Source organism: Coffea arabica, chromosome 8e, assembly GCF_036785885.1.
Source record: "Coffea arabica cultivar ET-39 chromosome 8e, Coffea Arabica ET-39 HiFi, whole genome shotgun sequence".
Classification (NCBI taxonomy): Eukaryota; Viridiplantae; Streptophyta; class Magnoliopsida; order Gentianales; family Rubiaceae; genus Coffea; species Coffea arabica.
Genome location: NC_092324.1, coordinates 37,540,516 through 37,555,828, shown reverse-complemented (window position 1 = coordinate 37,555,828; position 15,313 = coordinate 37,540,516). Strand labels below are relative to the sequence as shown.

At 35.4% G+C, this 15,313-nt stretch overlaps 2 protein-coding genes across 2 annotated transcripts; both read left to right on the top strand.

Annotated features, from left to right (window-relative positions):
* Positions 1 to 1,372: 1,372 nt before the first annotated feature.
* LOC140013076 (uncharacterized) lies at positions 1,373 to 5,059 on the top strand. Its single transcript, XM_072062117.1, has 2 exons — positions 1,373 to 1,649; positions 2,243 to 5,059. The coding sequence occupies exon 2, from the start codon at positions 2,255 to 2,257 to the stop codon at positions 5,000 to 5,002; it is 2,748 nt and encodes a 915-aa protein (XP_071918218.1). The 5' UTR covers positions 1,373 to 1,649; positions 2,243 to 2,254; the 3' UTR covers positions 5,003 to 5,059.
* A 7,069-nt stretch (positions 5,060 to 12,128) lies between these two features.
* LOC113704732 (dirigent protein 6-like) lies at positions 12,129 to 15,313 on the top strand. Its single transcript, XM_027226606.1, has 2 exons — positions 12,129 to 12,253; positions 14,836 to 15,313. The coding sequence occupies exons 1-2, from the start codon at positions 12,129 to 12,131 to the stop codon at positions 15,311 to 15,313; spliced, it is 603 nt and encodes a 200-aa protein (XP_027082407.1).

Sequence of the window (15,313 nt, the reverse complement as noted above, 5' to 3'; positions counted from 1 at the left end):
AGAAGAACTAAAGATGTGGAATTTATCATATTTTGTTTATTTTTAAGAAAATTTTTTATAAAATGTCAATAATTACATAATGATTTCTTTCATTGGATTAGAAATTTTTTATTATGATTTTATTGTGGAGGTAGAATTTATTCTCAACTTTTGAGATATTAATATCTTTAAAACCATAGGAAAATTGTAATGGTGGTTCTAGGTCAAATTAGCTTATATTGAAAAGGTATCAGAGCATTGATATTTACTTTGAACGTATAAATTAGTTGTTAATGGGATTTTGTGTGTGTGTGTATGTGTGTTTTTTTTTTATCATGACAAATATTGATATTGTATAAGTAATTTGGAATCTTTTGGGCGGTTACTTGATTTTAGAACTTATACTTGAATAGTTATTAGGGATATGGCAAAATGTGGAAGAAAAAGATTGAGTATACTATATTTTTCTTAATTTCTTAGTTTTGTACAAATGGGCAATTTAGGATTTTTGAAAAAAAATATAAGTTCTTGGACCTACATTGTTATTAAACAGTAAAAGTAGGGGAGGTATATGTAATTTTTAAAATCTGAGGGGAGATCTTTGTAATTGTGAGAAGCCTCAGGGGAGATTTGTGAAATTATCCCAAAAAAATAGCATATATGCATGATGTATAACCTACACATGAACACATTTGTAGTTAGGTCCATGGATAGGTTTATTTTCTCACGTTAATTTGAGATAAAGAATAGAGTGCATAATACACAAATTTGGCCCATGGAATACGTACTAACTTAAACTTTTAGGTTAAGATTTAGTCCCAACGTCTATATTAACAACTTGGTAGACCATTTGTGGTACAAAAACATGTTAGAAGCTTCTGCAATTATAACATAATTTCCCTGTTTTCCTTTATATGTTAAGTATGTGGAGTAGATGATTATCGGGAGGAGACAGAGAAAAAAACAAGTGGATTCATAGTGATCCAGATAATACTTTACCCAAGTAAGCCAAGTACACAATATCTCCGTAGTAGTGAGAAAATCAGATTTATTCCTTTCCATCTGATAGCAAACATCAGAATGAACTAGCTTATGGAGAAAGGAAACTAAGAAAGTGGCGACAGAACAAAACAAAGACAAAGGGTACAATCAGGCATCAATTTCAACTCAAAAGGGGCAAAAAAAGAAAGGCTTAGAAACTTAAAGAGCTTTCTTCATTTGAGACATTTTTCAAGAGAACTTGTTTAAATTATTACACTGAAAGAAGATTTACGTACCTGAATATGATGATGGGAGGAAGGATGATAGTACCAAGACCATTACAATAAGGGTAAATTACATTTTAGCCCCTTGTGGTTTTCGCAAAAACCACATAACCCCCCCATCATTCAAAAAGCTATACATAAACCCCCTGTGGTTTGGGTTGAACTGGCAAATAGACGGAAAGCACCCACCGTAACGATTCGTGGGCAAAATGTCCAAATTACCCTAATATAAATACAAAAAGGAAGCAGATGAGTCAGATTCTTCCTTGTTCTGTCTTTGTCGTGAGAAAAGGAGAGAAAAACATGACCACCGAATGAAGGAGAGAAATTTAACCCACAAAGATCTACCATTGAAGACCAAAAAGTAGCTGTGAAAGAGCATCACGAAAGCTGTTGTTGCATCTGGTAAGTTTTTTGACATCATTTTAGCATATAAGATGCACTTGCATGGTTTTTGAACAGAAACTATCGGGCATTGGAAAGTTAATAAATCAGTGATTATTTTGCTTAAGCGTTGATTAATTTAAAATTTTGCTGCTTTGGGACAATCTGTATTATCATATTTAAGCATAGAGTATTTTATCGACTAGAATTGAATTTATGCATTAAGATTAGGGTAAAGAAAATTGCATTCGGGAGTTCTAAAATCACCGAAATTTCAACTAAACATGGGTAGAATACGACTTTGTTAGTTTGAGATTTGTTGATTAGTGTCAAATTAGGGTCAAATGTGGGTGGCTTGATTTTCAATAATATAGAGTGATTTGGCTGCTGATAAAGTTTTGGCAATTTGGACATTGAATAATTTTTGCTTGTCGGCTTGTTGGCCGTCATGTGGTCCATGGAAGTATGCGATATGCAATATGTCCTTTTCTTAATCAGATTGTATTTTTTTGTAATCATGTGTTTTCATTGAAGTGTGTAATCTATTAAATGTCCTTTTCTTAATCAGATTGTGTTTTTTTTTCTTATCATGTGTTTCACTATTTCTAATGCAGGCTTTGAAAAAAATGACAACTTCAAAAAGAATTACTATAAAATTGCATTTCGGTGGTATATTCATATGGGAACCAGAAACTGTCTATACTGGTAACAATGTAGCCATATTTAAAAATTGTGAGACAAGAAAATTGTCCAGGGATATGTTGTGTAAATTGTATAGTAGGTATGGTGATGCCTCGAATGTGAACCTATATTTTGAAATACCAAATTGTGGGTTGTATGTTGGAGCAGCTGAAATTAAAGGAGATAAAGAAATAGAGTTAATGTTAACTGCACATGAAGGAGTATATGTTATCAACATATATGCTGAATTGCATGATGAAATGCCTAGTGAAATTGCTTCAGTTAGAGTAAAAAGTCATGGTAAAAGTGCCCCCACTGATGCCCCACATAGTGGAGCACAAAATGTGGCATCTGATAAAGATACCCCAAAAAAGTTAGCAAACAAAAAGGGGAAACAGATAGTCAAGAAGTCAGTGAGAAGACAGACCAAGCTAACTGGAAACAAAAAACACAGCAAAGCAGAGTCTAATTCAGCAAAGGAAAAAGGTGAAAAAGCTGTAGAAAAGCAAGATGAAGTTGAAAAACAGCCTGAAAATGAAGATGAGTACGGTGATGCTACATCTGATAGTTTAGAAGAGCCTGAGTGGTTGAAAGAGGGATTAGAAGGACCAGAAGATGAGGATATTTTTGCAAACAGAGCAAAGGCTAATGAAATAGAAAATCAGCAGCAGGCAAAAGGCACAGATGAAGAACCAGCAACAGCAAACCAGACATATACAATGGAGGATCTGCAAACACCAGGCTCTTCTAAGAACAAATTTGAAGAAGGGGAGAGTTCTAAAACTAATGAAGAGTGGAATGAATTTGCTATTGATGATGAAGAACTGCTTGACACTATGTGGGGAGATGATGAAAGAAATGGGAAAGGTAATAGTTGTCGAGATTTTAATGCTGCAGTTGAATTCAGAAAATCAGATTTTGAGTTGAAAGTTGGGGATAAATTTAAGAACTTACGGGCCTTTAGAGAAGCACTTGTGGAATGGAATGTCAGGGAAGGCTACACCATGAAGTACAAAAAAAATGAAAGAGCAAAAGTTATTGCCATGTGCAAAAAGGGTTGTTCTTGGAAAATACGGGCAAGCCCAATTCAAAATGAAAGCACCTTTCAGATCAAATCAATAAAGGGAGTGCATGTGTGTGGAAGAGAATACAGCAACCATCATGCAAATGCAAGATATTTGAGCAAAAAATATTTAGACAGGTTCAGAGATGAACCAAGTTCTTCCATTGAAGGATTTGTCAAGACTGTGAGAAGAGAGATTATGGTGGACATAAGCATGAGACAGGCTTATAGAGCTAAAAGATTGGCAAGAGAGGCACTACAAGGGGATGATATAAGACAGTATAATGTCATCAGAGATTATGCTGCTACCTTGTTGATCCGGAATCCTGGTAGCCATATTGTCCTGCAAGTGACTAGACTGGATGAGAACGAGGTTGGGATATTTGAAAGAATGTACTGGAGTTTAAGTGCAATGAAGAATGGGTTTCTAGCTGGTTGTCGACGAATAATTGGATTAGATGGTTGCTTTTTAAAAAGTCCATTTGGTGGACAACTTTTGACAGCTATGGGTAGGGATGGCAATGATAACATGTTTCCCATTGCAATGGCTGTAGTGGAAGCCGAGAGATATGACTCATGGAAATGGTTTTTGATGGAGTTGAAAATTGAAGTTGGTGCTGAAAATGGAGCTCCATGGACATTCATATCTGATAGGCAAAAAGGATTAGTCAGTGCAATTGATGATGTATTTCCTGAATCAGAGCATAGGTACTGCCTTCGTCATATATATCAAAATTTCAAACAGAAGTTCAAGGGAAAGGAGTTGAAGGAGTACTTTTGGGCAGCTGCGTCTGCTGGGAACATTCGTGACTTCAAGATAGCAATGGCTGAATTGGAAAGGGCTGATCCAAAGGTGGGAGAAGCTATGAATGCAGCTGGTTGGTTAAACAGGATTCCTGCACATTTATGGTCCAGGTCACATTTCAGCTCCTCATGCAAGAGTGATATTCTTGTTAATAATTTGAATGAGTCATTTAATTCCTACATACTTCCAGCAAGAGAGTTCACAATCATCTCCATGTTTGAGTGGATAAGAAGAAAACTCATGCAGAGGCTAAATGTGAAAAGGGAAGGCATGCAACAGTATGAAGGGAACCTTTGTCCAAACATACAAGAACGACTTGAGAAGAACAAGCTAAATAGTAGGTTCTGCATAGCTCATTATTCTCGGGATGCTGAGTATGAAGTGGATTGTGGGACTAGAGTATATGTTGTTGATATAAGTCGTAGAACATGCACATGTGGATCATGGCAACTAAGTGGGATTCCATGCTCACATTCTATTGCTGCCATTCAAAGGGATAAATCAGAGCCTGAACACTATGTTGATCCTTGTTATAGCAAAGAAGCATACTTGAGCACCTATAACTACACTATAGCTGCAATGCCCTCTGAAGACTATTGGGATTCAAAAGGAGCTGAAAAGGTGAATCCCCCAAAGATTAGAAAGCAACCTGGAAGACCCAAGAAAGTGAGAAGAAGAGAAGCTGATGAAGTTAGAGGCACCACATCTACAAGAAAAGGACTTGTTGTGCACTGTAAGAAGTGTTTTAGGCCAGGACATAATTCTAGGACTTGTAAATTCCCAATCCATCCAAAGTCCAAGTTTTATAAGGTAAGTAGTAGTTAATTTGTAATCAGTGTCATATGTACTTAATTTGTTACCTTATGTGTTACCATTAAAATAGGTGCCTGCTGGAGCTAGTGATGCTAGAAATGCAGGTGAAGATGTTGTAAATGCTGGAAATACAAGTATTGGATCTGTCTCACAACAGGGTTAAGTGTCACAGGTACTATTAATGATGATGGTTATTACTGCAATTACTGCATTTAACTGACTTAAACCTATCTATTTATGCAGCCTTGTGAAACTTCTGCTGCTAAACCAGTTTTTGAAACTAGAAGACCAACTGATGAACCTGTTGAACCTGTTTTGGACACTAGAAGACCAACTGATGAACCTGTTGAACCTGTTTTGGATACTACAAGAACTGCTTCTGCTGTTGAACCCATTTTGGATACTAGAAGATCAACTAGAGTCAGAAAACTTGTACCAACAGTTGCAAGTGTGTTGGAAAATTTGAGGGCTAAGAAAGCTAAACGTGTTTCTAGAATGTGAGGACTAAGAGGGCTAAACGTGTTTGTAATTCAATTAAGTTATTTGTCTGCAAATGCTTTTTTTTAATATGTTGTTGCTACACTTTCTGTTGAATCTTGGTGTCTACTGTTAATATGTTGTTGCTACACTTTTTGTTGAATCTTGGTGTCTGCTGGACTTAATGATTAGCTACTTATGTACCTTATTTTGTTTTGTAAAAATTGGTTATGAACTTCTGGACAGCTATATTGTCAAATGAATCCAAAGTTCAGTGGTGTGAGCCCATGTTAAGTAAGTCATACGAATTTGGTTCAATGCTTGGTTCAATGCTTGGTTCAATGCTTGGTTCAATGCTTCAGAATTTGGTTCCATGCTTGAGGCATCTTGGAAATTGGCTTTTGATGTGTGCTTTTTTGCTTTAGAACTTAGTCTGAACCTTTACTGCTCCTTATTTGTCTGTACTTGAACTCTTGCCGCATAGCTATAATGGTAGTTAAATTAAGGGATAATTTCAGAGCAATGTGGTACATGTTTACAAGCAAGCAGGTTAAAATCCCGCCTGCATAATAACGCTGAAACCCGCAAGCGGGATTCTGTGTTTTTTCTATTTCAAGGTTAGCTCGCATGCGGGTTAATGTTATATTTGAGCGCGAGAAGAAAAAATTGATAATTAGGCTCTTTGTGCATTATAAGTAAATATTTAAATTAATGGCAGTTTTATTACACCAATATTATTGTATTATCATTATTATGATTATTGTATTATTTCTTATGCAAATATAACATTTAATTATTTAAATTTGATTTTATTTTTACAATTTATAAAATTTTTATCACTTATATAATATTTTTAAAACCCTAATACATCTAAATTTGATTTTATTTTTCAAATTTATAAGATTTTTATTTAAAAAAATGGGATACGGATAAGATATCCGGTTGGTTCGATTTGCATAGGTGCATATGAGAATATCCGAATACTCTTTAAACCCGCATGCGGGTTTAAGGAGATTATGGCAACTCTCTGACACACTAGTTACCCGTCCAACTCTCAGGGGAGGTTTCTGAAATTATCCCTTAAATTAATTGAGATACTTTCTTTTGCTTTAAACCATTGCAAATGTCCACTTTGGATAGCTCATGTATGTGCTTTTTGACTATGCTGTCTCGATGAGTACCAAGTTCAGCCTGTGAGTACCAAAGCAGGTTCATACCAACTGGAAATCATGTTTGCCTATTATATCAATTGACTACCAAAGCAGATTCATTCATTCATTCATTGAACACAACAAGTTCAGATTTACAACACTTTTAGAGCCACAATTCATCTGAAGTATTTTCACTTAAACATCAAAATGAGAAATGATAGCACAGATATAGCAAAACAAGCACCCACACAAATCTTCATGGCTCCTAAGCTTTCTTCAATGTTTTTCATTTTCCTCAAATATAAACCACCATCCATGCGCAAGCCTTCCACTTCTGAACTATCAATACTTGATTCTCCACTAAATATGTCTCTCCTTGTAACATTCAAATCACTAGTGTAATTTTGTCTTATTCTCCTTGTTGGATTGCACCATGAGAAAAATTCACAACTTCTTGTCGCACAAACAAAATATAGCTTTCCTTTTGAAGGTTTGTCAGATTCAACAATTTTTACCGCTGCTTTTCTCCCACATGAACAAAATAGGTATTGGTACCTTAGATCTTCAGTACTTCCACCAGCACTGCTTGAGCATGACATCTATAGTTTATTGAAAAAAAAATTAATAATCCATTCAAGTCATATTTCAGGAAAAGGAAAAGACTGCACCTTGATGTTAGAACTCACCTTCAGATTTCCTTCGTTCTCTATCTTGGGTTCCTTCACCAACATTCAGTGCAAAGTCAGCTACAAAGTATTTCGGAAGATGGAAAGAGATGAGGAGCACCCATCTAGGCTTTATTGGGTACGTCAAATTGGTCAGGGGTAATATGGGTATGTTTCCTACTGCTACCAGAAGAATAGGCACGTTTTGCCCACGAATCGTTACGGTGGGTGCTTTCCGTCTATTTGCCAGTTCAACCCAAACCACAGGGGGTTTATGTATAGATTTTTGAACGATGGGGGGGGTTATGTGGTTTTTTCGAAAACCACAGGGGGCTAAAATGTAATTTGCCCTTACAATAATAAACATGTACTCCGTATCAAGTTACTCATTACTTTATTCATGGCGGCTTTGTTCAGTGTCCTCATACTATGAATGGAACCAACTTCTCTAAACAAGCTAGCAGCTCCATTTCTCTCTATTTTCTCTTTCCCACACAAAACCTTAAGCTGAGATCATGACAATGAGTATTGATAGGTGTCTTGCTGTGCTATTGGCTCACACTTCAGCAGTAATCGAACGATAACCTAATAAGCATGCTTTTGCTGTCAATGTCATATAATGTGATCTTGAATTGAGAAATATGCAAATGTATATTAGACTAAATGTGGCTTGAAAATGAACAGCGCAGACTAACCATAAAATAGGTGACTATAGCATTTGCCTCAAGTGATCGGGTAAAATGAAGCTTTTGAAAACTTGTCTGTAGAAAGAGGTTGACTATTTTGTCTGATCAACATTGAAGTGCCCACAAAAAGTGAAATTTTGTAGATTTATTAGTGAAAACCCAATATGTTTTGCTAAAGAACTCTCTGTTGTTTGACAAAGTTGTATAGATTGAGTTCTGGGTTAATTACAATTTATCCCTCTAAGGTATACTCTAATTCTTACTTTGCCCCTTAACATTTTTTTTTGTCACCACTCAATCCCCTAGGAGACAAAAGTATCCACTACTATAATAAAATTTTATTTTAAAATTTTTACTTTCTTTTCCAATGAAATTTAACCTATGCTTCGTCTATTTTGAATACTCTGATTGATGGTGATCAAGGGGTATACATATATGAGAGTTGACTACCAATTGATTATTATAAAAACAATGGCAAAGGAAAGAACTTAATAAGCAAAAATCCATTAGAGGGAAAAAAATGTCCAAATGCCAGAATGTGAATGTGTGATTGTAAAATATTGGTAACTAATTTTAAACTGTTTAATTATAAGGAAATAAAATAAAAATGTTTTCTTAAATTTCTGAAATTAGAGAATGAATAAAATTGATTTCTAATTAAATAATTATATATATATATATACACATATATAGAGTTTCTTCAATATTGTAGATTGGAGAATGGACATCCTAAATTTCTTTTTGTTAAAGAAGCTTTGTCATTGATTAAAAGTAAAAGTTTGAAAAAAAAAACTACTTTGGAATAAAAAAAAAAAAGATGAGAGAAAATTAAAAGAAAAAATCACCATAGTAGAGGGGTACTTTTGTCTCTCGGGAGTTAAGTGACTAAAATAAAGGTTAGAAAGTAAAGTGAGATTCAGGATATACCTTAGGGGGATAAATTGTAATTAGCCCTTAATTTTTTGGTAAACTATAAAGAAAAATTGAATAACATGGTCCCTCACACTTTAAAAAAAAAAAAAAATTTCTTGGTCCCTCACATTTTAGACATTGAAAAATAATTGCTCACGTCACATGTAACAAATGTACCTATTTAAGAGGGGTTGCATGTATGGAGGGAGTAACTCGTGGGCATACCACCATGCTAGGATGAGCTTAAATTTGCCAGCTGGCCGGTTTAACAGCGTTCAGAAGTCCAACATGCTGAATCAAGTCGTTGCTTTCTTTAGATTTAAGAGGTGTTGCAACACCTCGTTTAGTACCTATGTAATGGCCTATGGCCATCCCTAGAATCAAAAAAGGGCAAAAACAAATTATACCTATTGCACACCCTAGCCTCACCTTGAAGAAAAGAATTAGAACAAGGTTAAACTTCCATCTAAAAAGAAGTCATTCTCGCCCAAGAGGCGTTGATCTGGTGAGTAAGCTCCAAATCCACTGTCTTACCCTTTTACATTTTAAGTTCCACCCTTCCACCACTTCCTCATTTCCCCTATTCTTTTTTGTTTGAGTTATGTCAATAACACACACAATGTTTGTATGTGATGTACTTGAATTATGCCATAATGTAACATTTGTTCGTATGTACCTTAATTATTGTATATCACAAAAAAAAGTCATGTTACATTACGGTGCATACAAATTAAAATAATGTACCCAACGTTTTATGTGATGTACTTGAATTTTGCAATATAAAAAAATATTATGTTTAAATAACCAATTAAACATGTGACATTTTAGCCCCCCAATTTTTTTTCACAGTATGCAATAGTGTTAAGGTTCATAAAAATAAATGGTACATTATGCACATGAGTACATTCCATTAAAAAATTGTACACATTATGTACATTATATTAATACATTTTCTGCAAAAATGAAATACAGTTAGTACGTTGAATATATGCTACTTCCTACCATTTTTTTCTTCTAGATATAGTGGAATAGATAAATTTACATATTGTGTTGTACTAACACAATATAGTATTTTAAATTATTAGAAAATGTTTGTGCACACACAAACAAATATTTGATTACGTGCCTATCTTTTTTTCATTTACACACAATTATTTTGTCATATAAAAAAATAATATATTTGCAGTGTCAACATATAATTACATAGCTTTAATAACCTCACTAATATATTTTTAGATAAGTATAACTTAAAATAAATATTTTCAAAACATGTATGAAAAAAATTTACATATAGACAATGTATTGCATTTTAGGTTAATTTTATTTTACAATTAGTTATTCTATTTAATTTTGCAGAAAAGTACTACTATAATGTGCTTATTAATCGGTAGGTGTACATTCGAATGATTATTTATGTTCATCAGAGTGCACATTTTATTAAGGTGCAAATTATTATTTAGTAAAGTGCACATTATTATGAGGATGATTTATAAGTCATTTAGTAATAAATTTGTTAATTATATTGTTTCACAAGTGTATAATTTTATTGTTCATAACCTTTTTTTAATTCTTACAAAGAAATTGAAGAGAAAAAGATTGAATAGTGTGTCAAAAACATGTTAAATCAATATAAATTGCCTTTAATATCACAAAAAGTCAATATGGCAGAGGTGGGAAATCGTTTGTCAGCCACAGTAGAGGTAGCGATTTGAGACCTTTGAACCTCATTTGCTCAAACCTATTGGTTTGGTTGCTGATTGAGCTACCACGCAACCACGTCACCAAGGTGACTTGGCCACCACAAGGCATTTAAACGCTATTGTTGGTGAGATATCAAGGATTCAAGTTTTGTCTTTCATAATTGCTATTGAATATGGCTTTCTCTTAGATATAGCGGGTGTTTAATGCATTCGTATGATCCAATAACAGTTTAGTCCTTTTTGGATTCTCGATGATCTAATTGGATCTATCCCATTCTCCGTACTTTAGTAGTAGGTGTAGATGTGTGGCGATTGACCCAAAAAAAAAATTGAGGTACCACATCATCATTCGTAATATAATACTTCTTTCATCTCATTGAAAGTATCATTTTTTTTATTTTACAATGTTCCAAAATACTTGTTATCTTATTAAAGTCAAAATTACTTTGGATCTGTTCTCTTAGTGTTATCCACACCTTTATCTATATTTCATACTAAATTCAAATTTAAATTTTGGAATTTTTGAGAGTAATTTTGAAAACAAATCCACTAATTACTATCAATCCACTATTCTTAAAATATTACAATTGCGAAATCTGACAAATATTTTGGGATGGAGGGTAATATCACAGCCAAGTGGTGCCAGAATTGGGACCCGATAGGTATGGGGGCAATTGTAAACGAGACTTACATATAATGTAGTAGAACCAAGACTTGTCTTTATTGCGTTTATTGTATGTCTCGTAAATTCATATTGTTCTCTTAGATTTTTGATGCACACTACACAATGTATTTGTAATTAAAATACTGAAACCTTTTAACCCGTTAAAGTCAACTTAAATATTTAATTTAGAGTAAGTCCAATAATTTTGCTAATTGTCATGGCTGTAAAAGTTTTATTTCTTTAGGGAGGCCAATGGAAATACTAAAGAGAATTTCACAAAGAAGAAATTTAGAGGTGGAGGAGGGGGGCAATATAAATAAAACAAGGAGTTCTATATAATATAGGAGGTGCAAATGTAGCAAAGTTAAAATTTCGAAAACTTCAAAGCCTATCATATAATTTTAGAAAACTTGTGGGGTAGGGGGAAGAAGCAATCGCCCACACTAAATGCTATTTAGCTCCACCTGTTTAGCCAAGTCCAGAATGACGCGTGTTAGTGGGGGCCCAATCTGCGCGGTGTTCAATTAAGTTACCACGCCAGAGCCTTATTAGTAGCGGTCCCTGCACCAATTGAATTTGGAAAGGGAAATTTGTCAAATTGGTCCCTAACATTTATCAAAAACACTTTTTTAGTCCTTTACATATAAAATCAGCCAGAATGGTCCTTCACATTTAAATTGTGAGCCAATGTGGTCCTATTGCTCGTTTTTGCTCATTTCTCCGGCTAAAAATAGCATGCTCCTCTCACATGGTCATATTTTTAGGGGCAAAACCGGAAACACATTTCATTACCCGTTGAAAGTAAAAGGAATGGACAACCACCAAAATACACATTTCACCTTTGGCTCTCAAAGTTTCAAGAAACCCTAAATTGCATCCCCGAATGGTGGTGAAAATCCCAGAAATGTTCTTCTGGAGGGTTTCAAGGTCAAGCTCAGGCCTTTCGGAACTCTTGCCTGAAGGGTCACCTATGCGGCCGGTGGCTCCCCCAATGAGGGCAACAGCACGGTGACCACAGCGGAGGAACCAAGAGAGAACAATAATGCCAAGGAGATTGCCGAGGTGGAGGCTGTCGACGGTAGGGTTGAAACCACAGTAGACTCGAAGAGGTGGTTGGTTAGGGGCAAAGGAGGAGCAGATGTAGGCCTGTCAACGGGTCGGGTCTAGACCCGGATCCGGACCGGATCCGTGAAATTATTGCGGGTATGGGTAGGGATTTAATTCCGTTTCCCGGATCCGGATCCGTTTTGTCAAACAAAAAAACGGGTCGGATACGGAATATAGTATTCCGACCCGTATTAGACCCGGATCCGGATATAAATGAATTAATAATTTAAAAAATATATATTTATCAATATAATTTGATTAGGGTGATGTATTTTAATAAAGTTAATTTGATTTCTTTTCTTATTTGGTTTTTTCTTTGCATTAGTTAGAAATTAGTTTACAAATATATTTTTTTCTCATTTTTATTAGAAATTATAAATTTTGGTAAATTTGTTTGGGTAGACCCGGATCCGGATCCGGACCCGCCGGATCCGGATCCGGAACATATAATAAAAGACCCGTCGGGTAAACGGGTCGGATCCGGATCCGGCATAGTAATTCGGGTCCGGGTCCGGAATAATGAATTCCGGCCCGGACCCGACCCGTTGACAACCCTAAGCAGATGGACCTGAGACTATCGCTGGTGAGAGATTCCAGCAGGCCCCTCTGTTCAAGAATTTCCACCACACTGGAGGAGGTATTGGCGGCATGTGAGCGTGGAAGATGGGAAGCAGCAGCTGCTACTTCTTGTGAAAGCAAAATAGAAGTAGAATAAGAAGCGAAGTGGTATCGGTATGGAAATGGTGCAAAAGCTCGGAGTCATTTGAGAAGAAGACAAGAGCAGGAGGAGGTAGAGGGGGAAGAAGGCAACCTGTTTAGTCTAAACAAGGCGACCGCCCCAGCCCCAACAGCAGCAGCAGCAGCTGAAGCCACCACAGACATCTCTTCTGCTGCTAGATATATATATATATATATATATATATATATATATATATATATATATAAAAGGGCATGAAACTAAAAGATCCTTCGAAAAAAAATCAGAATTTAGCAAACGCCAACAGCAGTGGAATGCTGAAAAATGAGATTCGAGCTAAATACACACTACTTATTCAACAGCCAACAGCAGTTTCAAGAAACCTATTGTGAAGTCCCATTTTCCCGATTCGTTCTGCATCTTTTTGATTTTCTTCACGAATTTCTGGCCAAATTTTCGATTATTTCTCATTCACACCTTACAGGTTTGTCGTCGTCATCATCAGCAGTACATTTCCAAGTAATGCTTGTTAATTCGGGGATGCAATTTAGGGTTTCTTGAAACTTTGAGAGCCAAAGGTGAAATGTGTATTTTGGTGGTTGTCCATTCCTTTTACTTTCAACGGGTAATGAAATGTGTTTCCGGTTTTGCCCCTAAAAATATGACCATGTGAGAGGGGTGTGCTATTTTTAGCCGGAGAAATGAGCAAAAACGAGCAATATGACCACATTGGCTCACAATTTAAATGTGAAGGACCATTCTGGCTGATTTTATATGTAAAGGACTAAAAAAGTGTATTTGGTAAATGTTAGGGACCACTTTGGCAAATTTTCCATTTGGAAATGGGCAAATTGGTTATTTTAGACGAGTCATTGGACGCCTGAAAAATCCAAAATTAGGATAACCCTGATGTATTTTAAGCTCTTGCCCAAATATGGAATTTAGAAAAAGTTACACACTTTTGATGAATTTCCAAAGCTTTTCGATTTGCATTCTAGAAATTATCACAAAATTTTACTGTCCTTTTTTCATATATTTTATCGTATTAAGATGAAGATGGGTGGGTAATAAAAAAAAACCTACTACAAAGTAATTAAAGAATAAGAATAAACCACTAAAAACGGAATGGCAAAACAAAAAAAAAAGAAAAAAGAAAAATGTAGAAGGAGCCTATCATACTCAGTGATTAATTCCAATTGGCTTTAAACAATCATTACTTGATTATGATCAAAATTAAAACACATTCTTGAAACTAGAACCCACTTACCTAACACCACCTAGATCAGGATCCCATAAGTTGAAATTCTATCTAATTCAGATTGATTTGTGAAATCCCTGCTACATTTGATTTGATATAACCTTGCATCGTTTTAGTGTAATTGTGGATTTGCCTGTATGAGTTGATAAATTCAAATTTACACTTAAATTGTACAAGTTTATTCCAAAACTTATAAGAATTATATCAACCGATTTAAATTGAACAAAATTCACGTTATGAGACTTCTGGTCCAACACCCCCTTAGACATTCAATTACGAAAGGATTTGTTAATTGCAAAAATTTTGCCCTACCTACCCCCAATGCAGTATACGATTTTAGAACAAGTCACACGAATTCATGGAACATGCGGACGTACTATACTCTACGAAAGCTCCTCTATATAAACCAGGCAAATATATGGAATCTAGCATCAAATTTCAAGAACTTTGAACAAATTTTCAGCCTACAAACATGCAGAAATATATTTGCATTGTTTTGCTTCTTCTGGCATTTCCTTTCATTTTTAGTCATGCTAAGAGAACAAACCCCGACAAACCATGCAAGCATTTCACAGTGTATTACCACACCGTCATATTTAATGGAACAAACACGGCAAATGCTACTGCTGCAGTGGTTAGAGAGCCAACTAAATTCTGGAACACCAGCTTCGGTCAGATGGTGATTTTCGACAGTCCTTTAACCAAAGGCCAAAGTCTTCTTTCCACACCGATTGGACGAGCTCAAGGGCTGTATTTCTACGACATGAAGATGAGGGTCGGTTCTTGGTTTGCATATAGTTTGCTGTTTAACTCAACTGAGCATAAGGGTATCATTAACATTATGGGTGCAAATCTGATGCATGAGGAAACTAGGGATCTCTCGATCGTGGGAGGGACAGGCGACTTCTTTATGGCCAGAGGCATTGTAACATTTCGAACTGAAGACGTTGATATTCCTCGATATTTCCGTCTCCAAATGGATGTCAAGTTGTACGAATGCTACTAG

Excerpts from the sequence above, each read along its gene's own strand:
- LOC140013076 (XM_072062117.1), top strand. The coding sequence starts at position 2,255 with ATGACAACTTCAAAAAGAATTACTATAAAATTGCATTTCGGTGGTATA.
- LOC113704732 (XM_027226606.1), top strand. The coding sequence starts at position 12,129 with ATGGTGGTGAAAATCCCAGAAATGTTCTTCTGGAGGGTTTCAAGGTCA. Across the intron at positions 12,254-14,835 it reads CCAATGAGGGCAACAGCACG|TCATGCTAAGAGAACAAACC; the intron begins GTGACCACAGCG and ends TTTCATTTTTAG.